Here is a 26,784-nt window from a genome sequence, read left to right as displayed (position 1 = left end):
AAGAGCTATGTGGATAATTAGGGAGGGATTTTCACTCCTGCTGTGTGGTGTGGGGATATGGGAACAAGTCTAAATCTTACTATGAAGTAGAACTGCAATTAAAAACAGATTGAAACAGGATTTGGTACCACTTAAGCAGCTTAGGGAGAATTTGAACTTCTTCCCCACATGGAAGCAAGATGGGAAGTTTTGTCAGAAATAGAGCTGTGGGCATTGCCTGTATGATACTAATGGCAATGTTTCATATTCATTACTTTATTCTAGGTCATTCCTAAAATGATTACAGACCCTCTTAAACATAATCTGTAGCAGAACATTGGATTTTAAAAGTATAGGACAGTTTTCTCAACTGTTAAATTTTTTGGTTCTCTGAAAATTACAATCAGTCTATCTAACACTAAGTCCTTGGTATCTGCTTAATATAACAGCAAAACATGGTAAATAAATGTTTTGGATGGCTTTGTACAAAACTAAAATATATTCTAACCATTGTAGAGGACATTATTGTAGATACGTTAATATAGGTATTTTTTTTTTAGTGTGACAGCTCTATGCATTTTAAATTGTTTCATATTCTTAAAGTCAAAGTTAGTATTATTCAGATGTGTTTGAAAACAGATGATTAGAACTTTCACAGTAAATAAGTACTGCTAAGTCCAACTTGGGGACAGAAGGTAACAAACCCAGAAATGAGTCCTGGAATTTAGCACGCATCAGGCATGTGATTTTGACCCCCAAAGCTCTGCCTTTGCACCATTTGGAAAGTGAGACGTGACTTCATCTGAACTTGACAGTTTTAAAAAGTAGTCAGGAGTCCTGTGTATAGAGTGGCGTCACCTGACAACAGGACTATTTTGCAAATTTGGTCTTATTTTGTTACATTGAAGTTATGGCCAGAACTTTAGTTCTACTTTATGGGCAGAACAGGTGGTCACTTGGAGCTGTAGTGACTTAGGGGCAACAAAATATTTTACATTATATCTTTACCTAGGAGTGAGGGGCACTTCTTAATGTAACTGGCTGAGAATGCCCTCTAACTTTAATGCTGATCCATTTTAGTCACTCTGCTTCTTGTTTGTATTTCTTCTTGGTGTAAAAACCATTTCCAGCAGAGGCTGCCTTTCTATTGGGTGCATGGATAAGTCATTGTTTTTCTGGATGTTGTTAAGTCCTCTTCCTTTCGTTGTCTGTACTCTGCACCGTCTCAGAAGAGTCACCAGAATTGCTTTCATCATTACCATGGCAATAAACTTTCCTACACAGCCCCGAGGGCCAAATCCAAATGGTTGAAAATAGCGTGAAGGAACCTGCACAGAATAACATGAGGAATAAACTTTAAGGCATTCTTTTATTCACAAAAGTAGCTAAAAAGGTTATGGAAATCTATAGGAAATATATTCGTTGGAGAAAAAAAAATCAAAGAACCTCTTAGGAAAAATTACTTCTTTCCTTGTACCCAAGCTATGTCTTTGCCTCATGTATTCTTGTTTTTTCTGTTACCCTTTACACTGAACAGTCCTCCTGCTCAAGCCAGGCCAAAATATAGAAATGACTACAGAAATACAGGACGTATGCCAATTCAAATACTAAAGTAGTAGCAAATGTAAAATTTAAGCATTTGAATTCTGCCATGTATTTCAGTCTGTTCATCCTGTGAACTATAGGGATTTTACCATAGGCTGTGAAGTAGTGAAGGTTTTACTCTAACATGCATTAAAGTTCATTAAAACTCGTTCAGTAAAAATTCATTACAGTGTTCATAAATGTCTAAGCTAAAGACTGATGCCTTAACTAACATTAATCACAGCACTATACACCTACAACAATTATGAAAAAGCTAGTGTTTCTGAAAATCAGTTTGTCATAAAATGCGCTGTTGACATTTTTATTTGGCATTTAAGACAGACAGAACATTTTATAAATGATTGTCTCCTGTCCTATCAAATAAAATGTAAAATGTGGGATTCCCACAACTGTTGAAGAATTCACAGCCCATTTCTGCTGTCTTTATCAACATTGAATAAATCAATTATCCAAAAAGAGTCCCTAAAACATGAAGATTACTGCTTATGATATACGAAGACACCAAGGAAATAAATAAATAATTTTTCATTTGTGTAGTTTAAAAAAAGAACACATTAGTTGTGTTCTGATTTCCTATTTAATCCAAGAATAGAAAAGGATGCTTTATATTAAATTTTCTAGAAGTGTCCTTTTTCCTCATTTTCAGACTAAAAAATGTTAACTATTTAAATTATTTCAAATAAACAGCTGTACTTTTTGAAGAATGATAGGTAAATAGAAATGTTTTTAATACAAAGAAAATGCAGCAGACGACAGCATAGCACAATGGCAAATGCACAGCTGGGGAATATGGAAAAATATTTAGATTTTAACAATGTCATCCTATAAATAATGGTGTTGGTTGCTATTCACTTAGAGAACTGTGTGAAAATTGTACTTGCTAGAATAATTATGTGGCAAACATAATGCATCAAGTCAGTTGGAAAATGTGTGGTTAAATATTTGGTCAAGGGGAAATATTTTTAGAAGCAAAGTGTGCTTGTAAAATAAGCAAGAAATGCATTTTGATAGAAATATCTAGAATGAAGACAATGGGTGGCTAAGTGAAATCTATTCACAGTGAATAGTTATTTCAATAAACTTAATCACTTATTCTCTTCTTGAATATTCTCTTGTTGAATTTTCTAGTGCCTTTTTCCCTGATCTGTTGTTTTTAGTACTGTGTGCAGAGTTTGCTAGCAGTTTAGAAAAGTTATCCTGCATGTTTAGTTCTTGTTGTGTACGTGGCATATGTAGTACTCCTGGATTTTTGATAGGGAGAATGTAAAGCTTGGAGACATATTTCTAGCTTGAACATACATATCTTTTGTGTCCTTATTTTCTTAACTTTTTCTTTGTATGCCCATTTGGGAAGTATTGAAGTGAATCTTCTACTTATTCCTTTGAAACTGAAATTATTCTCTGTGGATGCTTGTGGGTGCAGCTTCTAACATCTTAGGATTTTTTTTTTTGCCAGGTAATAAAGCATATTTCCATTTGTTTTTCAGTTAGTCAAAATGAGAGTTATGACAGCTGCAGTGATCATTAACCCTTTAGCTTTAGCCCTGTGCAACCTTAGTATTTGACAGTCCACTAGACAGTATGAAGTTTGTATACAATGAAAGCCTGTGCACCTGTGATAATAGGCTAATGTTCTGCAGTTGAGATTCCCTTCACAGGGCTAAGCTGACTATGCCTTTCACTCTTGCATGGCTATTTGTTCCAGAGATCTAGCTGATTGCTTCGCAGGAGTGCTAACCAAGCATTAAGATTTAATATTTTGTGCCCTGTTTCTTAGACAGCAATATCTTTTATTTCCATCTGCACTGGTTAACAGTCAAAAACAAGGAATCAAGCTTGTCATAGAACTGGTCTATCTTCTTTCAATATGTTTTTAATTTCTCCATGTGATTATTGCTGAACAAATACATTTTTGGGAAATGATTTGTTTCATTAGTCATCAGAAGAGCAAAGTTCTGAATGAAAACAAGTAATCTGAAGGATGTTTCCCAATAGTAGGGGTTAAAGTTCACATAACACTGTTGATACAGGACTTAACGGAGGCTAAAGAAAATTCTAACTCTTTTGGGAGTAAGACTAAAACTTAAATGCTGTGCTGAGCTTGAAGAGAATTACCTGGCATTTGCAGTACTGAGCTGGTTAGAGCTTAGGATTGCCACTTCAGCCTAAAAAAGATGTTTATTTTTACTTTTTTTTTTTTTTTTTAAATATATGAATAAAATGCGTGCTAGATTCCCTGTCTCTCAGAAATTGCCATACTGCTTCACCTCTCCAGAGATTCCTTGATTCCTTACACTGCCTCAGCTCTGCGTATTTGTGGCATGGCTGTAGCTCCCCAAAGCCTCTTTATTTTGTCCAGTATAAGGGGAGATAACTGTGTGCGCCTTGGACATACTTCAGCAGAATTTTTAAATCAAGATTAAGATGTCTGAGAAACTTTTTGTTTTCAATAATGTCATTATTTCTGAACTTAAAGGCACTTTTGATAAGGAAGTGCCCACCTAGCTCTAATAATAGTAACAGTAATAAGAAGGATGTATCGCTAGCCTATGCACTTAGACAAAGAGAAAATGGACTTATGGTCACAAAGGTCTTGATTGAAATAAGAGGAATATACATTGTCAATAAAAATACCCAATGTCCTGTAAGAAATAAGATGGCAAACTTACATTCTTCTCAAAATTTTCAAGAGAAAACTCATTTGGCTTTGGGAAGAATTCAAGCTTATGCATACGTCCAATGTTGAGAATAATGTTTGTCCCCTTTTTCACAGGATAGCCATCAATCACATCATCTTGTAAAGCTTTTCTCATGATCAAGTCCACAACAGGCTGGTATCTCATGCTCTCATAAATAAAATTCTCCACAATTTTCAGGTTTGGTATGTCATCACTCTGCACATCTCTGTCACCTTCAGGAATAAAGCAAATGGTGCAAAAGTTGGTTATGAATTTAATAAGTTCACCATAAAAATGCCAAAATATTTTGGAAGATTCTCAATTCCTGGAATGGTAGGAAGGATCCAACATCATCTAAGTAGTTTTATGCATTCTTACATATTTGGGAAACATGGTATATCAGCATAAGCCCTGGTTTATTAATACATGATATCCTCCCCTTATTTTCTTCTTAATACACCAAGTCTTCCTCTTGCTTTCTTATCAGTGACAAAAATCTGAAAGTGCTTCTCTGACTTGGTGAGCCAAATACCAATTTATTTGCATAACTGACAGCAACAAGACAACTTTTTATTTTTTATTTTTATTTTTTCCCTGAAAACTGACAGCAAGTGGAATCTGGGAATAGTTTATGGATGGGAGATGAAAATTTTGTAGAGACCTTACATTTTCATTGTGTTGTTGGGTTTGGATGTATGTACAGGTAGGTCCTAGAGTGAAATTAGTAATTTCAATTATCATGAATAACATCCTCCTAGTTGGTTTTTAGCAGCAATATCAGTGCCACAATCTAGTCCCTCTGGGTGCCTTGAACTTTCAAGCCACAGGCAGCTCAAGACCTAAAGCTTGACCACTGCAATGGTAGATTTCCCATTTAAAAGGGACCTTTGCTACCCCAGTTAGTCCTTTGCTTAAGGAAAAGTCAACAACATACTACTGTCTTCTCAAAATCAAGGCTTTCAGAAAGAAATTGTGAGGGTGAATAGTGGAGTACTCTAATGTTCTGCTATGCCAGCTCTTCAGAATCACCCACTTTTAGATCACTCTTAAGCCTACATATTGATATGCTTCACATCAATATGTATTACATAAATCTGGCCATTAATATGCTTTACATGCATGTCTCCCTGTAAGATCTGTAATCCTTCCAGAAATTTTTAGTCTCTTTCCTAGTGATGGCTGTAAAATAATCAGCCAAACTGCTGTTGTTTTCTTCTGAAAATTTCTCAATGCCTATCTTGTCCACATTTGCATTTCTAGTGGTTCTATCTTATGTTTCTATGGGTTCTGATTTCCAAATACCAAACAGTAATTCCTTTGTACTGGTTACTGAAAATACCTTTTGTTCTGAATCAGAATTAAATTAAAACTTGAAGCCTCTAATTAATTCTTTAAAGTTCCACAAACGTAGATAATGCTCTCCAGACATCGCTGATGGTTTAAATTAAAGGAACAGCAATCTTAGCTGTATTATAGACAAAAGATATAGAATTGTAGATGTTTTGTAGCTAGCTGATGAATTTGTGACATCTTAATATATTTCCAGTGCTGTGTTACCTTTCATTGGGTTGTAAAGTAATAATTTTCAAATACAAAGAAAGAGTAGAATGTATCTTGGTGGTTTCTGGAATGTTTTTAAATCTGAACTTGAAAAAAAAACAACCAAAAAAACCCTTCTGTCTGTTACTCAGTGATAGAAGCATTACTTGGTAAAAAGAATTTAATGTACTCTGGAATCAATTGTATGTTCTTTCAAATAATATTTGTAAAATCAGAAATATTTTTTTCATCTAAAGGCCAAATGTTATTGTAGGAAGTTAAATGTTGAAGACTTGTAACTTAGTAAGTTAGTGCTTGTCTCTTCAAACTACACAATACTTGATGAAGAAAACACTCATTTGTAAGGGTAAATGACCATTTATTTTAGAAGACTTCAAGATTGATAAACTCTGGCATGTAACGATTTTATGGAGGTTTTCTTTAGTGACAGATCAGAGGCTAAACTCTTGCACTATGTTCTATTTAGGTGCCACTGAGAAGCCAACTATAGTTGTGAGAAAAACCCTTTGAGTTATATACTAGTGGAAGATTTTGCTATTTTTATGGCTTATAGGATTCAAATTTTTCGTTAGTCAGTAAACTGATACCAAAGGTCACTATTTGCTCAAATTATTTCAGTTCCAGTGTTTCAGTCAGTCAGAAAAATGGCCATGAAGAAGACAAAGAGAAATGCTGTCTCCTAGCTCAAGAGGCAGAAAGAAGCCAAAACATTTTTAAAAAAAGTTTTGAGATAACATCACAGCTCTTGCTTTGTATTTAAAACTCGAATTAAAAATACCTTAGAAAAAGAGCAAAGGATTTGTTATACACTTGCTAGTGTTTAACTGTTCAAAGTAAATGTTGAATAGGAGTGGTTGAAATTAGTTTCTATATAGTTCAGTAGGATTAAGACTTTGAATGAAAGCTAGAGGAAGGGATGAATATAGATTTGAAATATTTTGATTGTCTTTTGAGTGGCTCATCATTAATACTTAAATATTATACTTAATACAGTTTGAAATCAAAATGGATGACAGGAGAATGATAAAACAATTTTAATTTTCTTTAATGTTTTCTTTCTGCAGTCATAGTCAAACTTAACTAAGTTCTATACACGTGTAGAGAAATGTTGATGATTGGAAGTATTTGAAATGAGTGTCTCCACTTGCTACTGCGAGGGAAATAGAAAATAATTTCACTGGAGCTTATGAGGTGAGTGATGATTTGCACTGCTCTTGTTGAGGGCTGAATAAGTGCATTTTTTTTTTTTTTTTCTAATAGCTTGTCAGTTCTGATAAATCCTGTTTGAATTTGTCTTAAAAATATTTAATCTTTCACTTGACCTTGAATAAAATTGTTTACATACAGTGATAGTTCATATATTTCACAACAAATACTTGTGTTAGAAAATAATCCTTAGAATTTTTAGACTTTGAGTAATGGAAATTGGATCACTGCCTGAGCAAAATTATATTCCTATATCAGTGACGTTGCAGGTCCTGCTTACCCATAACAGTTTCAATTTCTCTCATCATCTTCTCTTCCACTGTGGGGTGCTCAGCAATCAATATTAGCATGAAGAAGAGAGTCACAGACAGAGTATCAGGAGCAGCAATCATCATCTCCAGCACACACTGGTTCACATTCTCAGCAGTCAGATCTCCTCTGTTCTGGAAAAATTTGAAATGTTGGGGAAAATGTTGATTCTCCCTGAACTCTGATGCCAACAAAGATCTTAAAGCAGTAGGATTGGATGGACCTAGAATATTTGCTTAAACAAAATTCAAGATCCTGACAGTCTCATATGCTAAAAAGCATTTTTATTTTATTTTATTTTATTTTATTTTATTTATTTATTTATTTATTTTCTATTTCAGAGAAAAACCAGGAAATCCATGTTTTATGGGATGTGTATGATCTTCCAGAAAAGCATGGGTTTGTTCTTATCTCAGATTCTTGTTGACTTATTACCTTTCCCCTCGGAGTCTGTGAGCTGTCAGAGATTATGCAAGGTAGGATTTACACAGCTTTTGAAGCTTTTGCGTACAAAAGGTAATCAAGATAAATATCAAGATAAATATCAAGATAAAATTTGAGTTAGGGAAAGACTGAAGAACATTCAGGGACAGAGTCAAGGGTTTTGAGGATGTCATTTAAGCCATGAAAAATAAAGTCAGACAAGCACCTGGGGGATTCTCCCAAACCAACTAATTTGTATCTGTTCATGATGATAAGACTTTGATAGTTGCATGAAGTCTGAGTTGTAAAGTCTGTATTGTTAGTGAAAGGAGACTGGCAGAATAATAATAAAAAAGTTACCAATAATTTGGTACATTGTCAATACCTGTGCAAAAATCAGCTGGGATGCAAAATCCATGTGCTCATCTAACTTTTCAACAGTGGAAAGCTTTTGTCGCTTCTGTTCGATTAAGATTTCCATTGCTCCTTTCAAATCCTTGCTGAAAGTGGATAAAATCCAATATATTGATAAATATCTGCAGCCTTTTAATATATGATTAGATATAGATAGATAGGATATGTTTAGAAACATGAAAATTATACTAATGAAAAAGCCTAACAAAGGCAGAAATTTAGGATTCTTACAAATGGCTATATGGTTCTATACAAAAGCAGCAGTACTAAGGGAAGATTTATTTTCTTCTTATTTGTTATAAAAATAATTTATTCTTTGTTTGGCCTGAAATCTTATTCTCTTCTTACAGAATTGAAAGGAAGGAAACCTGTCTTACAGTGAATAGAGTTTTTAAAGATTAATATTTCCAAAGATTTTTATTCCTTTCTATTTTACACTGTATTTTATTAGTGAATAAAATGAACTTAGCAAGATGAATAATTGTTTTAAAAAAATGCAAGAAAAATTATACTATCTTGATGGTAGAGTTGATCTCATTGTTTTGTAAAGCTATAATCAGACATACTATGTCAACAGTATGTATCTCTATGTTGGAAAAATAGTAAAGTTCAGTGGTATTTGTTATGTTATTTGGCATTTTCAATTAGCTACAAATTTGAAGGCAAAGCTCTTTTTAAAAGGCTGGTTTTATAGGGGGAATAAACCTAAAATTCAAACCTGGTAAGGTTCTCATATATAACATGTATAGAAAGAGCAATAACTAACATGTTTTAGAAAGAGCAACCCAACTTTATCAGAAGTGGTGATAACCTGTGCTTTTCCTCCTCATTTCTTTAAATTCAGAGATTTTTATCTTTATTTTTTTATTTATTATTTCAGTATAGATTTATTAATATGGCTATTTTAATGAGATTGTTTTTGAGACACTAATATTTGCCCAGAAGGACGTTCTAGTAATAATTGGGCCACTGCATTTAGCTATTATTAGAATCAGAAAATAAAGCAGTAATCACTGCCGTAATTACACTGGTATCTATCTAGTTTGTAAGAGAACTGTCGGTTATGAACCTCCATCTTTCCCTTAAAGACTTTACACTATATAGCATTATCAAAACAAATTATTACATCTGCTTGATAAAAAGTATTTTTCTCTCCTTAAATGTACTCCAAATCCAAAATGAACAAACTCATTTCCAGTTCTTTTTATAGCTGTTCTTCTTTTGGCAGAAGACAGAAAATGAGAGCATCAAAATAGAAGAGGGATTGTGTGCTTTTACGAATAGGAAGATGGCAAAAACCATTTATTCTTATTTAAAGGAAAAAAATAATCTTGAAATGGATTATCATGCAAAACACCAAGTATTAGCACAAAAAAAAAAAAAAAAAAAAAAAAAGGTTGTTGACTCAAAAATGCACATTATGGACACCAATAAGTAGAATTATACTGAGGGGTTAACTCTCTTTTGGGCTAATTCCGTGAATGTAGATGTGATTTGTTATGTCCAGGAACTGACAGTCTGTGGCCTAATATTTGACTGTCCTTAAACAGATAGTTAAAGTAATTTCTCCCCATAAGATGGCTTTTCCTTTCCTCTTTGAACTGAACCAATGATTTCAACTCAGTTTCATATCTGAGATGGCATTAACCAATATTTTGGTGAGTGAATATGGACTGAATAGACATGGGCCTTAAATGGTCCTCTGAGTTCAGCCACTTGTAGCATCACTGACAGATCTCATTCTATTGCTATCTTGGATAGTGGACTTCAGCCAGTCACCTTTGAAATTTTCACATTTTATTCTTTAAAAGGAAGAGAAAAATGTAAGGAAAGATCTTTCTAGAAAGAAACAATCTTATGCAAAAGATTTGTAAAAACTGTGGATACTTACACTGCCTCTTCATATTTCTTGCACAGCCAAGAAATCTTAAAAAAGATGTCAGGCTTTAGTAAAAGTGCTTGCCAAGCATCAAAGTAGTTCTGAATCTTAAGTACAATGGCACTTTCTGAAAATAGATGTTAACAAACAGCTGTATAAAATCTAAACTTCATTAGTAAAATAGCACAAATGTTTCAGGAAAATTAATAATGAGGCTCTGCTCCCTACTCCCACTAAGTTGACAGGAATTTGATAACCATTTTGTTTTTAATATGTAGTAGTTAACATTAGGAAACAGCTGTGGCACACTGCAGACAAGATACATTTCTTTGTAAAAAACTCTTGGTAGCTAGCTAAAAGGAGATTGTGTGTCAACCAGAGCCAGTTTCCCACAGGAGAGAAGGAGCAGAACTCTATTGCACTGCATTGATATGGGATAATTTGTACATCAGAATATTATTTCTGTCAAATGGTTTTGAAGGTGAAGAAGTCATCAAAGTTCACCTGACAAGTAGTCAGGTGAACTTTTCAACGCAATCATTTTGTGTGGTGGAAAGATTTCTGTTTCTTACATGTATGTAATGTTGAGGCTGTAGCAGCCTAGTACATAAAAATGTTTTTACATGCTATTTGCTTGATTGTGACATGTTAAATATATGTATTTGATCTTATAAAATTCTCATAACTAGAATCACTTATCAATCACTTTCAGTTAATTATTTAGTAATATAACAGTATGTTCTTGTTCCATTTTCTGAAACCATATTTCTGAGTGATATGAGTTTTTCTTGTTTATGCACTTAAGGATCACCATAAGGTATAAAAATAAGGCTGTTAGTACCATCCAAAGGGATCCCTAGAAAGAGTTTGTTAGATGTGTCAAGCATGATCCGTCTCATAAGATTCAACACATTGATGTTTCCTACTTCAGTGGTCACTTCTTCTAGTTTGTCCAGGTGATCAATTGTTGATTCAACACAAATGGCTATCATACGCACGAGACCAGGACCAGACAGGGCTGTGAACAGATATGTGCAAAATGATAAAAGAGCTTTCATACCTTATTAATAACTTATTGGCAATAATAACATCAATAAAAATCTTTATAACTTAAGTGACTGGAACAAAACGGTTTTGAGAGAAAAATGTAAGCGTTTTGAGTTAGAATGGCAATGAACCCAAGGCCCTAACTTCCATTGCATCCAGTCACTCTATTTCAGGCACACATTTCATGATAGGTTCACACAATGTTAGTGAAATGTATTTGGCTTCATCTGTGCTATCTTTCAGTGTTGGAGTTATATCCTCCATATCCTCATCTGCAATATAGGCAACGTGGATGTCCTGCCTTGCTTGCAAGGATGGTGAGCAGGGAAGTTAGATTGAGGATTCACAGGGAGGAGGACAGGAATTTTTGGAAACGTAATTCCTGGGTGCTCAAAACAGCATGACAGCTTTCCAATAAGCTCCCCATAGTGTCGCTGTGGACATCCTGAAGCTTAATCTAGTAGGAGTCTAGGTGTCTTAGCCAATCAGTCTGTCTGCCTGTGGACATTGGGACATGGTGTCATGATGCATTTTTTTCCATTTTAAGAAATTAAAAGCAAGTAAAAGCAGTGGTCAGTTCTGTTGCTGTGTAATTTTTATGACAGGCTCTGTCTGGAATGAACTCAGATAATTTTGAGTGACTTTGGAAATCTTGCCCTATGTATTCTATTTAAATTTATTCTATGCAAATTACTTTTCCATATAAGAACTTCTGTAATTGCCTAAAGGACAATATTTCATCAAGTATATGTTGACAGCAGTTGTACATTTGTAATTGAGAAGAGAGGTTGCCTGTGTTGTAAATATAGAGAACTGGTAGTTCTAGGAATAAATGGAAAAATGATTTCTTTCCTGTTATCTTTAACCAGTACAAATTTGCTGGTACTTTTCAACAGCAAGATCAATTAGGAAATTATCAACAAAATGGCAAGGAAGACTTAACAGATGATTTCTTTTCTTAACTGTAAGGCTTGCAGAACAACAAGGCAACAAAGTGTGGTAGTTTTGTTAGGAAGGCAGTAAGATCATTAGAAATAATTAATTCTAATGATATACAAACACTGAAAATTTTGTATGTGGAAAGAAGGTGAGTCCAAAATTTACAGACTCTTAAAACAGTAAAATTTTACTTTATGTATTTTCTTATTTGATTTCAAGCTAATGATACTAATTACAGCAACCTTTTTCTCATTACTACAAGAGAAAAAGATTTTTCTCTGTTTCTACATTGATTCCTAGCATATTAAACGGATTAATAGCTCTGCTGTGCAGATCTTCTAAATCAATTTTGAAACTATACACACATTTTTATTTTTTTTAATTAGAACGAGAAAAGTCTGAACCCAGTTAAAGCTGTGGTAGGAACTTCCAAATATGTTTATAGAAATGCCAGTTGAGCTAATGTGAATGTTGGTCCTGAAATTTAAAAATAATTTTAAGTATGGTTTGTGGGCATTTTTTTTTTTTTTTTAAGCAGAAGAGATTAAGCATCTGTAAAACTATGTGAAGACTGTTTCAAATACCATACCAAGCAGAATAAGTGTGAAGGAACATGTGCAAGAAAATATATTGAGACGTAAAGAGAGAACTGATTTTTCTAATTTAATTATGCAAAGGACAAACAACATTTCAGAAAAAAATACTGTGTGATAGAGTGAGGCAGTGTATTAATGCACACTGATTTATTTACCTTTGGTGAAAAAGGGTCGAATTTCTTTCCAGTGTGCTGGGTTGTTATTAAATATGATCCCATTTTCATACATGCCAATGCACTGTAATCCAAGCTTGCTCCCAAATCGAGAAACATAGTTCCAATGTTTCATTACATGGAATACACTTGAAGATCTGGGAAGGAAATGGGGAGAGAAAAAATCTAACTAAAATACAGTTTCATAGATTATATACAAAACATTTTTCTGACATTCTCTGAAGTGCTGCCTTTCTCAGTTTAGCAGGACGTACTGTGCTTGACACTAAATGTTGCGCCTATTACATAATTATAAAAACTTGATGATAAAATGGCTTCAGAATTTGTACTAGAGCAGTAATGTATTCTGTCTGGATTGAAACCTATTTTTCAATTAAAATGCAAATGGTGACCAAAAGATTTTAATCTGAATAGTGTATATATATAGGGACACACACATATACTCTCAGGCAATGACCAATGTATGTTTCAGAGGACGGGGCAAAATAATGAATTACATAAATTCTTTTATATTTTTTTTCTAACATTAGATCAATGATATAAATTGTTTTATTATTTTGATATTTGATTTTTGCTTCCTTTAAAAATTTCTGACATACTATGTAAAACAATCCTACTGACAGTTGGTGTGTGCTTTTTAAAATCACTACAGGAGTATTTCTCAGACTCTGAAGCTTATACCAGGGGCAGGAAAACACTGCCCTACAAAAATTTCAGATTGTATTTTGAGCAAAACTATGAAGGCTAAGGTACATATTGTAAAGAATGAAGTGGTAGAACTGAAGACAATCTGTTTAACATCCATGTACATTTCTAATCTATGATAGCACTCATTGCAGTTGATTGCCTATGTTTTCAGAAGAATTAATCATTGCATCCTAACAATTTCCGCAATCCTTGGCAGATATTTTTGGAAGAGATGTATGTCTCTGTCTGCCTGCCTATCCCTCCCTCCCTCCAGTCATCATTCCATATAATTCATACACTGGATTTTCTGTAAACAGTTTAACACATCCACCCCAAATATGACATCTCTTACTTCATTATGTAAGAAAAAATATTTTTCTTAACTTGAAGGCAGTCACTTGGCAGATTTTAGGAAATACAATTAATTCAAGTATGTTAAGGAGTGAAGACAAATTCTGCTTTTTTTTTTTTTTTTTTTTTTTTTTTTTTTTTTTTTATGGAAGACTTCAAAGTTTTCCTTTGATGCCTTAAAAATAACCAGACAGTTGACAACTTCATTATGATGTGTGTTAAATTTCACCTATACTTTGGCAGCTCTTTGGTCATTCCTAAACATACTTACAACGTATTTATATACTTGGAACTTTTGGTTATGCAGCATCGTAATTTTATCAAGGACAAATAAATTATTTAAATCTATTAAATTGAAAAAGAAATTTTATAAATCAATTGTGGGATGAGTATTCCTAAACAGAGATATAATGAAAGCCAGCATATATATACTTCTCTTTTTACATTTTACAAAATTCGTTTACACACGTTTTGGTGAACAGGTTGTGATCAGCTTTATTGCTGTAAGATATATCCTTTAGAGGGAGCTAGCAGTTTAGAAATGCTAGTGTGATGAAAACCTGATTAAAAAAAGCTAACAGAAAATCAGAGCACAGATTGAAGTGAAACAACAAGCTATTTTCTATAAAGTCAAACATTCTTTGTGGGCCAGATTGCAAATTTCTTACATGGGCTAATTATTATTTTTTTTTTTTCAGTTGAGTAAAGTAAATGGGAATTATTTCTTCACAACTCCATCAGTTCCAGGTTTTCACCATCGTTTTGCATGAGCAGTGGTAAATATAAGGTGTTATGTTGTACAAGCAAACAAACATGGATTATGCAGCGTGCATGCAGCTCCAGCCCCTCCAAAGAACTGAGCATACTCTTTCCTACATGTCCCCACTGTTGCTCTCAGAGCTAGTTTCCCTAAATTTTTTTATGCATCAAGGAACATCTACATTTCATGAACATGAAAAGATGGTGTTGAATTAAGGTAGTTGTGCCCAGAAATAGAAAGGTGCAGGAAGCTCCTTTTGCTCATTCCATTTCATGCATCTACTCAAGAGACACAGAATAATATTTTAAGGATAGGTTTTGACATATGACCTTCTATAAGCAGATTTTCCTTATAAAACTATTTACGAAAGTCCTCCAAAAGGCAACATCTCTTGTAACCAAGACTGCAACATCTCAATATAATTAGATTTGATGGTAAAAATTCAGATGACAACAGTGGAAATAGTAGACTTTTTTAGAAGTCAGGGTACGCTTAGTTTTGGAGTGAATTTATGAAGCATTCTGAAAAATATACTCTGTTTTTTGTTATTTTGTTTTGGTTTTATAAAAAAGTTAAATACTAGTTCTCCATATGATATCTATGATTTTAAGTAAAACATTTTAAATATCTTCAGTAAAACTGAAAAAAAGTGATGTATAGACTGTAAAGTCTGATGCTATGGTATGCTAAAGTTTATCACTTTGCTTCGTACCAGCACTCCTGATTTGTTTCTGAAGAACTGGTAATACATAAAGCGAAAGACAGCAATAAGAATTCACAGCATGTTCTACGATCAAATCATTATATACAATGTTACATTAATTAATATTTACAACATCTACATAGGGTGGGAATCTAAATAGTTTTCCTGTCATGATTACCTCTTTTTACATACGTAAAGATAGAGAAGAAGCTGACTTGCTCAAATGGAAAATCCTGTAATAGTCCTCCTTACTGCATTATCTTTCATAAACTTTTACATAACGAGAGGTGGATATGCATTGATTGATATTGCTAATAAAAATATTGTGATTTGTTATCCATTTTGCAAGGTAAAACTTTTACTTTTTTTTTTTATTTATTTATTATTATTATTTTATTATTTTTTTTTCCTCATGATCATCCAGAAGATCCAATGTAAGCAATTGGCCACTGGAACTAATAAAATGATAGACTGCATTTTAGTATTATGTTTAGTACTGTGTGCAATTGAACTCTCTGAGTAACCCCAGTAACTGTAGTGGAATTACTCATGATCCTGTAATGCTGCATTTGCTTAATTACCCTGCTGAACTGGAGCCATAATCTTCAAGCATTACTCTCATTTTAAGGAGAATCTTAATATGAACACAGGAACTAAAATTTGATTTAATCCTGCACTGCAGTCAGCCAGTCAGGATACTTGATGCACTATGCAATACTAGTGTTAAATGGAAAAAGAAGAAACTGTAAACATTTTTTTTTAGGATTGAGCCATAATTCTTGATCTTTCTTTCAACTAAGAAAATGCGATATTCTATTCAGTAGTTGTCTTTAGTAGAGACCTCAATAGCAGAGTCTTTAAATAAACAAAAGATTTAAAAAGGATTTGTGAACACTAGGAATTAATATTGTTATGTTAGGATAATTTTGCAAAATAATAAATTCTACTTTGAAAAAAGTAGCAAAAAAGGTTGTAAAAATATGAAAATGCTCTTCATATTATTAAAGATAGAAAATAAAGATTTACTTGCTGATTATTAATGTTTCTTCACCGCTGATCCAAACTCTCACAAATTCTCCGTATCTCTTATTGTAGTAGTTGCAGGCATTACCTACTCCCATCCAGAGAAATCTTCCATGTGAAATGAGGGGGCCAATTCCCATACAGTATCCTGGCCCTAAGGAAAAAAAAAAAAAAAGACAAGTTTTGTCTTCAGTGCACTCTGAGAAGAATATATCACTCTTTTGGAAAGGACTTTTTTTACATTACATCAATGTCTGCACTGGGCACCACATAAAATCCCATTATGAAATTCTGTCTTACAGAAACTTGCATCTACATCATTGAAATCTCAGTTATTATCCATGAAAGCCTATAATTCAATATGTATTCAATAAATGACATTCATTATTCTATACAACTTCAAACTGCTGCTTTGAGATTGTTTGCATTCGGAAGAACAGTGGCTAAATAATAGAAGGAAGAAGCAATCTAGAAAAAATGCATGTGGTTTATTCATTGGTGCTTTTAACAAAACCTTTGAGTGATCTTGGCTAAATTTATGCTAAAGGGTCATAGTAACACCTACAAAAGTCAACACCCTTTTGATGTAATTAAATATTATTTATCTCTCTTAATGTAATCTAGTTATATTTCTCTTAGTCATTAATACCAGAGTGAGAAAATAGATATTTAAAGGAAAAACTATTTTAGTGCTGTGAATTTACGAAACCAGCATGCTGCAGTAGGAGCTAAGACTGGATTAATAAGCATTTAATCAAAGCTCTCAGCTAAAACCTTTTGCTATAACTCATCATCAAATGTCCCTCTTACAAGAAAAAGGAGAAAGTGGGGAGAACAGGAAAGAATTTGCATAGTCACTGCATTATTTTTAAAAGGAGGTTTTCCTTCTTCACTGAAAGCTAAACTTGCCCTTACAAAGTCTGTCAACACATAAATCGGATTCCATAAAATGAAACAAATTAAGTGTTTATAAAAACTTTTCTATTTTATACTGTTTAAAAGTTTTACAAGTTGCTTATGACTTCACTTTTTACTAGTAGAAATCACAAGAACCCAGATTATTTAAATACCTGTAATCTTAAAGCAAATTAATTAATTTGTATCTTCTTGTCAATCTCATCAAGAATTCAAATAGAAAGCATTACCTTTTGTGCATAGTTTTGCCTGTTCTCTAACTTTTGGAGAGTTTTAGCACACGGAAGGAAATTTGGCAAATATTTTTTCTCCGATGTTGCTCTGATTTGGAGGGTCTCCAGTGGCAAACATGGTGAGGAAAATAAACGATTTACTAAAATCTAAATAATTTCCGAATTGATACTGTTTGTCTCTACTAAAGACAATTCAGGAAGCTTTAAACTTACAACATATAAAATGTAGAAGTTTATAATGCACGTGAATATATGAACATCTAGACTTCGTAAAATAGTATTATATCTTTCTAGCATATACACAATAAAAGGAAATCTGAATGTCATATATTTATATAACTAAGCCAGGTTTATTATGGAAGTGCTGAGGTTAAATAGAGCCTGATTTATTTTCTCAGTTATTTTAAACACATGTATTATTAATAATATTTTTTGTTGCATTCAACTGTTATTCAGTATTCCCCTCTCATTTAAATTTGAGACACACACACAAAATACTTTGACAGCTTTTATGTGATACCGCAGAGTTAGTTTACCTGGTATGGATGATGTTTCTTCATGATTCCATATGAGAAATAGAAAGCACATAAGAATGAGGATGGGCACTGTGGCCACTTGCATCACATCTGGTACTAGGCTGGTGATGTAGTGCATTGGATTCAGAGTTTCCAGTACCATCATTTCCAAGAGGTTCTGCCTTGCTTTAGAGAAAGAGAGAATGGGGGAAGAGGCAGAGGTTTACAAAGCTTAAAGATATATGCAACTTTAGTTGGTACCTCTCAACCCTCTGGAGGTCCTGTAAATGAGCAAATTACTTCTTGAGGTAGCTTTATTTTATAATGAGACTGACTGCCGGACTGCTTGCCAGGACAAGCTACATCACAAGTTGAAACAGACGTGCAGCAGACACTCTTTTGGCTTGGAAATAAGTAAGCTTTTCTGACCTTGATATTGAAGCGTAGTTTTAGATGCTTTGGCTGACAGACCTCTTATCTCTGATATTGGCTTGGCTGGCCAATGCTGAGGTTTACTCCTTGCAAATTTCTAACCAAAACACAAGAAATTAAACTCTCAGCACATGGGGAAGCATTGAATGAGTTCACTTGTAAGCTTTTATCTCTGTTACTTAGCCTTTTTCCTTCCTGCATGCCTTTAGTGTTAGTCCTTGAATTTCCAGAATACCTACATTCGTTTTGCAGATACAGTGTACCTCAGGATTTGGTTTGACGCAATGTACATTTTTATAGTCAACCTTTGAGTGTAATAGAAAAAGTATTGCATTTCTTTGTAGTGCTTCTGCTGATGAACACTTTGAAAAAATTAGCGTCTGCTATAACAAACGTGATCAGGAGTTGTCTGGTACTTCAGGTAGTAACCACGGCTTTAAATAGGACAGGAAAAACAAGCAAAGAGAAAGGGTCTGTTGTACATAGGGGGATCAGAAGGATTCTCTGAAGTTGTTTTGCATGTTTTTGTAAATTAAAAAATTAAAAATTTGTAAAATATGAGAAGTGATTGTACCCGAGAAGGAAGATGTTATGTGAGTGAGAAAACCCACCTAACCACAGAAAGATACTGCCGGCATCTGCTCAGCAGTAAAGTAATAAAACGTGGTCTTAATTCTGCTCTGACAATAAGTAGGAATAGGTTTTCTTTTTTCCTTCCTGCAGCATTTTTTCAAAACTGAAGGAAGTAGTTACTTAATAGTACACTTTTTCTTGCAGCTTACTTTCAACAAATGTTTTCTCTTTTACCTTGTGATTTGGTCTCGCAGAAGAAGTACGGTTTAAATTGTAGTAACTCTGAGTGCTGTAACTGTATTAAACTATGTCAAGAATGTAATAGATGCTTTCTAGACAGTGAGAAATTGGTGTTTTCAGTCACAATGGAAAATGTATAGGCTACAGACAAAACCACGGAGAAGGGAGTAAGCAGTGGCTCAAAATCCTGCAAGTGTTTGTAGTGCTCCAGTGTTTTGGACCACTGCTGTGAAAGTGCTCTGGCATTTTTGTGATCCAAAATGACTGAAACACAATATGCTATGATATGTACATGGATACTCTTGCACATGTTCAGCTGTTGTACCGTTTTGCGTGTTTTGAAAAATGATTTTGTAATCAGAAACTTTTTAATCACATAACAGTGTTTATTAGTGAAATTAACATACTGTTACACACTAATGGTAATGATATCTGTAAAGATAAATATGAAAATGCTAGCTTTAAATTGCCTTGAGTACATTGCCACAATGTGCCTGTATGTATATGTAAATATTTTTATTAGATTCCATCCCTTGCACCATACGAGCTTACAGTATATAGAAATGACTACACTTAAGGAATATTATTTTTACTTCTTATGCTCTGGAACCTATCTGAAGCAGTTGCTTTTTTAACAAATGTGGCTCCTATAGCTCTTAAAACAAACAACAGACATTTCTTGTTTTGAAAAGTTCTTTTCCCTATTTTAATAAATATGATCCAAGCAGACAGGTTTGGCATTTCTAATACATTGCTGTTGTTGGAAAAGCAATCTGAGCCATGAAAAAAATCACCTTGAAAATATAAATTCGGTTCAGCTGAACTACTCATCCTGCTTGTATCCATTTTATTTTTTAAAGAATTTTCACTCAATAATAAAAAAAGAAAATCATTCAATAATAAAAAAAATCAGCAAGTAAACTTTGATAGTAAATAGTTACTGAATAGACTGAAGATGTTTAGAAATGGAACAAAGCTGGGGTGCATGGAATAAGCATTCCCTATTCTTGCTTATTTCATCTTGAAATCTTCTACAGGTTGTTTTCCTTGCAACTGGTTGAAGCGTGCATGTGATAAGAGTGATTTGTTGGTTCTGATGGTTACTTATATGATGGGGTGCGGATGGGAAAGGTTTTTAAATTAAAATAGTACGAGGAAAGAGGATTATAAGGTTTTTGTAGCATAAATTAAATGGATATGCACAGGCCTCTTGATCACGGATCTTAACAGCTGGGAAAGCGTCTGCCAGCAGAGGGCCCTGCAGATCACAGATCTTTGAGCCCTGCCTGAAGTACTGTGAGAAAGTTCTAGGTTCTGTTAAATGCTTTCTTGCAAAAGGTGTTATGATGAATGATGACAGGGTCCCACAATAAAGAAGTCCACATATCCAAGTGACAACTGTGTTGAACCCAGTGCTTCCAGCTAGAGCTTTGTATTTAATGGCCGTGTCAGCAGAAGGGCCAACTATGTATCTAGTTTACAGAATATAGAATATTATATATCCAAATAGCTGAAATTTACTGATAATTTTGAGCAGGAGCTAATAAGACAGCCTGAAAACTCTCAAAGAGCCATTTCTGATTCCTGGAATTCTTTCCTCGGCAGTATTTCGTTTATCAGGAGGGGCATGGGGAAAAATCTGCTGCTTGTTATAAATCTCTAAATATTAGTGCTCAAATAATAGCATCCAAATCAGCTGACCTTGGTTTAACTAAGCAGTTTGGAAAAATGATTTTTTAAATAGACTGATTTCACACAAAAATAACTATTAGATTATACAGTTCCAGGAAGTACTCCTTTTTCCACATAAAACATTGTAGCCTTCCTCTCTTTTACTAGACGCTGATTCTAGTTGGTTTTCACTGAGTTAAGATTGACAATTTCATACAGAATGTAAACCTTCAGCCTTCTACATGTAAGTACATACTGAGCTTTTGTAGTGTATTTCACAACTAGAAGGCTAATGTCTAGCTAGTTGAGTGGTGTTTGTGTTTTTTTTTTTCTGTGGATGCTCCCTGAATGTGAGATAGTCAGGAGGATGGTGGCTCAATGTATGTCTCCATTGGCATTTCAGCTTTTTCAGGGGTTTGCTTTGATAGCAAAACTACAGATCATTCCCATTTGCCATGCTTGTGTTTATATCTCAGAGCATGCAAACTTTTTGGATGCCATTTCGGATGAAAATAGATCAGCTCTTGTACTCAAAAGCCGTGTTTCACTCACACACACCAAATTTAATGGCCATTCAAATGACAAAAACAATTTAGATCTATTCTGAAATGAACCCTCTTGAAATGTATTAAAGTAGGGAGTGGACCATCACTACCAATTACTTTTTCTTTCTTGCTTGCTGCTGCCTTTTAAGGAGCACGGTACCTTTTAACAAATAGAAGAGTTGGATTCATTGGTTTTAAGCATGACTGTCTTGCAGTGTTGGGATGATAGCACTTAAAATAGGATGAGAGCTGTCCCTAAGAGCATATCAGATTTCTTTACTAGAGCTCATGCTGAAGGAGTTCATGTAACTATTTTAACACTGCCTTCAAATTGTGGGTTTTATTGCAAAATAGTAAATTACTATCCTAGCTGTTGAATAAAAAGTCATTTGTGGAACTATTGTAAAATTAGTTGCATTTGCAGGGAAACTATTGTAAGAACCACTAAAAATAATCCACCTTTTTGTTGCATGGCTGTGTTACTTTTGAAGAATTAATCTGGAGTAGGTAATTATCACCAGATGTGTAACATATATGACATACACAGACCTCATTACAGGGATTGTCTTGTTCTCTTGAAAGGCCATGGAGTTTAAAGCTGAGAACACATTAAAAGATGTTTTTAAACTTGAGAGTGCTTACTGTTCCTTGCAAGCTGAATTGTAAAATTATTCTGTAAGCATCTGATTGCATATGCTTATTTAGTGCCACACTAGAAATTGCTCCCTGATATTCTGCACTTTCCTAATTCTGTAATTCTCTCCAGATGCAGTGGGGATGTCACTGACAGATTTTCATCACAATTCATTGGACGTCTGATGCTGTTACTCTTGTCCTGACATTCTTTATCTTCAATTATAATATTTTTTCTTATTCGTTTTTCACTTGCTTTGGATCTGTGCTTCAGTAATCCTCTGCATAAGAGATACTCCAGGTGTCATCTGTCCTATTACAGTTGACTTCATTTCTGATTAGAATGTGTAGAGCAGATCTTTTAAAGTTAGATGCGCTTTTGAAAGCACTCTGGCTCGTTTAGGTATGTCTCCTACTTTTTATTCAATCTTTTTGAACTACAGGAGAAAGATAATGATAGTAAAATGTGCACATCAAGAAATGAATACATAGCCTATAGTTACCTTTTTCAGCCATTTCTAGAGTTTGAATCAGCAGGCTAGAATCTGTGCAGTCGCAGGGGTCTGTCACATCTAATTGCTATGGAAATGTGCTCTAGCAATGTTGAATGATTATTGCAGTCTTGTAGACTAATCCCATGCCACTTGATTACTACATAACCTAATCTAAATGGTACTACTGAATCAATCTGTTGTTAAGGTTAGAGAAGGAGGAAGAGGTTACACTTTCAGCAGAAGCTTGGAAGTGGAAATTTAATAACAATCATCCTAGCTAACTAAAGGGGCTCTTGACTAGTAAGGGGGGCTAATGTTGTTGTGTCTGAGGGTGAGAGAAACAGGAATGCAGAATGTGTCCATGATCTAGTGGTGTTGAAAGAAAATACCCATGTACCAAGAGATGAGAAAGATTTGATGCTTCTGTTATTATTTGGAATTGTGGTTTTCTTAATCTCGGTGAGCTTTCTTATGACAATGTTTCCTTGTTTCACAGCTGAATAGAATCTAGATTCCTAGAGCATATTTCTCTGATATTTTAAAGTTTTGTCAGCTGCCTTCAATATTCCTTCTAAAATGTTACTCTATGTTGGTTATGTTAGTGGAGGCCACCAAAGGCTTGTATACAACCATAAACGATACTTGGCTTTTCATACCTGCCTCAGTGAGCACAGAACTCCATTTCTTGTCAACCCTCCTACTCAGTGTACTGTAAGTTTGTGAAGTGCAGAGAAGGTTTTAATTGAAGTACTATTGTAAATACTGACATTCCTGTTATTTTGGGTCTGTTTGATCAGTTAATTTTCTGAACACTGACTAGTACTAGCATTTCTGGGATTTATTGGCAAATGCAGACTGAACACACATTGATAGGGAAAGAAGTAAGTTAGAAATAACTTCTGTGAATGTAGGACTTTTATTTGAATATTACTATGTGTTTGGGCAACTACATGAAAGACAATGCCTCTTTTATGAGCCTTGATATTGTAGTTGTATGCCTTCATTTTGTGAGCTTACTGTCTTTGTGTTAAATCAGGATTTGTCACATATGGTGTCACTGACATTTAGGTATCGTGGAGGAACTGTTTGAAGCCACTGTATTGAGCTTGGCATTGTGATTTCTGCAAAGTGATTGTCAAATAGTATCCTATAGGCTGCTCTTCTGCTTGTGATTTATGTAAATGACACTTCTGGTACAGCAGAGCTGTAAGTGCTGTCTTTAAACATTCCAAAGAAGTTACTGGATCCTTTTAGTAGTTTTTAATGCCAGAGATCTGATGTTGCTGTTATATAACTAAGTACTGACCAAGTTGATAAATTATTGCTGAAGTAGCTATCTGAGCTCTTTGAATTGCTATCGATCATAGAGCTTAGTGAGCTTTCCAAATAAAGTCTTTATGATATACTGTCAAATTAGTTTGGATATTACCTTTGGGACAAGCCAGGGAATGTCCTAATAATCTGAAAATCTTGAATCAAATGCATCCTTCTAGAAACTGCTAGTTACTTTGGATATTTGAATTGATCTTCAGAGGATGAATGCTCACACCCTGAAAAATCACTTTCCACTAATGTGTTAAGAATTCAAAATAACTAGCCAGTTCTAAAGCTATGATTGCTTTGTGGTGGGCAATACTTGGAGTGATAACCTGTCCTGTGTAACTTAAATGTCGGGAGTTATCTTTCTCCCTCTTTCTGGCAGTATGCATACTATTTTCTTGTAGCTATTTATACAACATGGATATGTGAAGCAAGGTACACTCTGTGCTGCCCAAATGACTGTACAATGAGGGTTTCTGCTTTCCGAACAATCTGTAATTATTTGAATTGTGATTTTTCTTTTAGGAGAATAATGATCTGAAATTAGATATTGGACCATGTCCTCCTCTGAGGTTTTAATTGCAGTCTGACATATGATTTGGAAAAATAACTTGCCAGTTTTAGTACCTTTCATAAAGGGTCTCATTGTTGCTTAGGAACCAACATAATGTCCATGAAATGTACTATCCACAATAGACAGTAAAAGACAGTAAAAGGGTTTCATCTGAAACATACTTCTCCTGAGGGAGAATAAGTATGGCAGTGCACCTATGCCATCAAGAAGAACTATGGAGATAAACAAACTTCTGCAGTATTGGTAAGGCTCTATTTTACTGCCTCTACCTCAAAAGTTTCATAAGAACACTATAAGCTCCAATTACACTCAAAACTAACCAGAAAATGAGTTGTAGGCAGACAACTTTTTCTCTAACATGCTTTACATGTGACAATTTTTCTCTAATGTGCTTTACATGTTACAATTGTTTCTCTAATGTGCATCAGATGTGTTATGACTATGGGAAAGCAGACCTATATGAAGACTTTTTTTGTATATAACTATTATCAGGTTGCTATTACTGCCACGTAGGAGGTATTGGCTGTGATTTGGCAGATGGAAGACAGCTCTCTCTGCCATAACTACGTCTTTGCTCTGGTACCTCTATTCCTAGCAAACACTTTGACCAACATAAGCAAAAAGTTGGCAAAGAAGGGACCACTCTGTAAGAAAAGAAACTCTACAATTTTTGACTTTTTCTGGTTATAAATAGTATTCCATTAAAGTATGTCAATTAAACCTGAGGAAAATTTAGGTTTTTGAAAAAACAAGAATGCATGAATATTCTCAACCCTTTTTCCTTTCAAATGACTTCCTTTGCAAGAAATAATTAACTAAGATGTACCAACTTAAAGAAGATTGCACTTCCCCACAGCAAACACTAACTGAGATACATCAAGTCATGATAGAACAAACCGATTTTCTGGGTCATTTCCTGACTTGTTCCACTTGATGACCTTTATATAACCTCACTAATAATTCAGTTTTTCCCCTGCTGTGAGAATAATGCTTGGTTTGTCCAACATTTGTTATGTTGGACATAACATATGTTGGTTTGTATTGTATCTTAACTTCGTCACGACACTTCAGAGTAGATTGAAATCAGAGACCACAGAAACAATGGAAAGTTTTTTCTTTCTTTCATTTCTTTTTTTATTTATTTATTTTAAAATCAGTGTTGCTTGTATCTAAATAACCTAAAAAGTTTGAGCGTTTCTTGGCATAACATAAACACTTTGAAAGATTGAATGAAGCGAACACTTTCTAAGGATAATTATTCTGCAAGAACATCGTGCCATTTTTTAAAGAAACTTTTTAAAATAATCACAAAATATATAACAGTTTGTTGTTATCTTAATGTCAGGAATTTGGTTTAAGACCTACAGATCTTCTAATCAAAAATATCTATTTAGATACTGACAACATATCATTTAGACAAAGTTAATTACAGTCACTCAAATCAAACCAGCTCCAGAAAGCATAATTCCTCCACAAAAACAAAATAAAAGAATTTCTATTATGTCACAGTCATACTATCTGAAGAAAAAATGTAGCATATGAATTAAAAAATTACCTGTGTTCTCCTCTTGATTTTACTGGTGAAGAGTGCTATCTTTCTTACTGATGTGCTTCTTTTAAAGATCTGGATAGGTTTTCTGGTGATCCCTCTCTGTGGCATCTTTTATGCAGGTGCTTCTTGTTGCTAAGAGATCAGTTGCTTAGAGATGGAAGTTTGTTTTTTTTGTAATAGATCAGGGGCCATTGCAATTGAAAAGAGAATTTTGTAATCTTACCTCTCAGCTCAGTATATCAGCTGCCAGTGATAGAGATGCACATGCCTAATGGTGATTAGAATTGTAATGGGATAGCAAAACAGAAAAGTAGACAAAGTTTAATCATGCTTGAAGTCTTCAAATATCAAGAAAATAGATTTGGCATTTAAATGGCGGTGCAGCTATCAGAAATGATACTAATTATTTGCCTAGCATGTTTAAATCTATTATTGATTTCCAACAGAAAGGAAGAAAATTCCAAGCACTTATTCTGACATTGGGATTGCCAAATTTGTAGATGACCTTCTGCAAGATACAGCCCTGCACAGACATTACGAAGGTCTTAATGGCTGTCCTGTATATTTTTGTTTATACTGTTTCCTTTATATTCCCAGGTGGTCTAGCAACTCTTCATAATTAATGTACACACCGAAGGGTGGCTTCTCTGCTTTGTGATGCTTCTATTTATTACTGTAGCTTTGAGCAACTTAAACAAACTTAATTTATGAAGATCCAAATGTTTTTAAGAAGTACATTAAGCAATTATAGGAAA

At 34.1% G+C, this 26,784-nt stretch overlaps 1 protein-coding gene across 2 annotated transcripts; it reads right to left on the bottom strand.

Moving 5' to 3' along the window:
• Nucleotides 1-857: 857 nt before the first annotated feature.
• Nucleotides 858-26,175, bottom strand: LOC118171977 (aromatase). Of its 2 annotated transcripts, XM_035335544.1 has the most exons (10): nucleotides 26,033-26,175; nucleotides 18,017-18,181; nucleotides 16,336-16,486; nucleotides 12,791-12,945; nucleotides 10,895-11,071; nucleotides 10,066-10,180; nucleotides 8,146-8,260; nucleotides 7,309-7,471; nucleotides 4,254-4,495; nucleotides 858-1,307 (listed from the first exon to the last, which is right to left on the bottom strand). In XM_035335544.1, exons 2-10 carry the CDS (start codon nucleotides 18,159-18,161, stop codon nucleotides 1,056-1,058), a joined length of 1,515 nt encoding a protein of 504 aa, XP_035191435.1. In that variant the 5' UTR covers nucleotides 18,162-18,181; nucleotides 26,033-26,175; the 3' UTR covers nucleotides 858-1,055. The 2 variants fall into 2 exon arrangements, with proteins under 2 accessions (XP_035191435.1, XP_035191434.1); XM_035335543.1 differs by lacking the exon at nucleotides 26,033-26,175 and having other exon boundaries at nucleotides 18,017-18,386.
• Nucleotides 26,176-26,784: the final 609 nt, after the last annotated feature.

This window comes from Oxyura jamaicensis, chromosome 10, assembly GCF_011077185.1.
Source record: "Oxyura jamaicensis isolate SHBP4307 breed ruddy duck chromosome 10, BPBGC_Ojam_1.0, whole genome shotgun sequence".
Lineage (NCBI taxonomy): Eukaryota > Metazoa > Chordata > Aves > Anseriformes > Anatidae > Oxyura > Oxyura jamaicensis.
This window is presented reverse-complemented; position numbering and strand designations above follow the sequence as displayed.

Bases quoted from the DNA above. Each gene is read 5' to 3' on its own strand.
- LOC118171977 (XM_035335544.1), bottom strand. From the start codon at position 18,161: ATGATGGTACTGGAAACTCTGAATCCAATGCACTACATCACCAGCCTA. The intron at 7,472-8,145 runs GTATTGACAATG...AAATTTTTCCAG, and splicing joins CCCAGCTGATTTTTGCACAG to AACAGAGGAGATCTGACTGC. The intron at 1,308-4,253 runs GTAAGTTTGCCA...TATTCTGTGCAG, and splicing joins TTGAAAATTTTGAGAAGAAT to GTTCCTTCACGCTATTTTCA.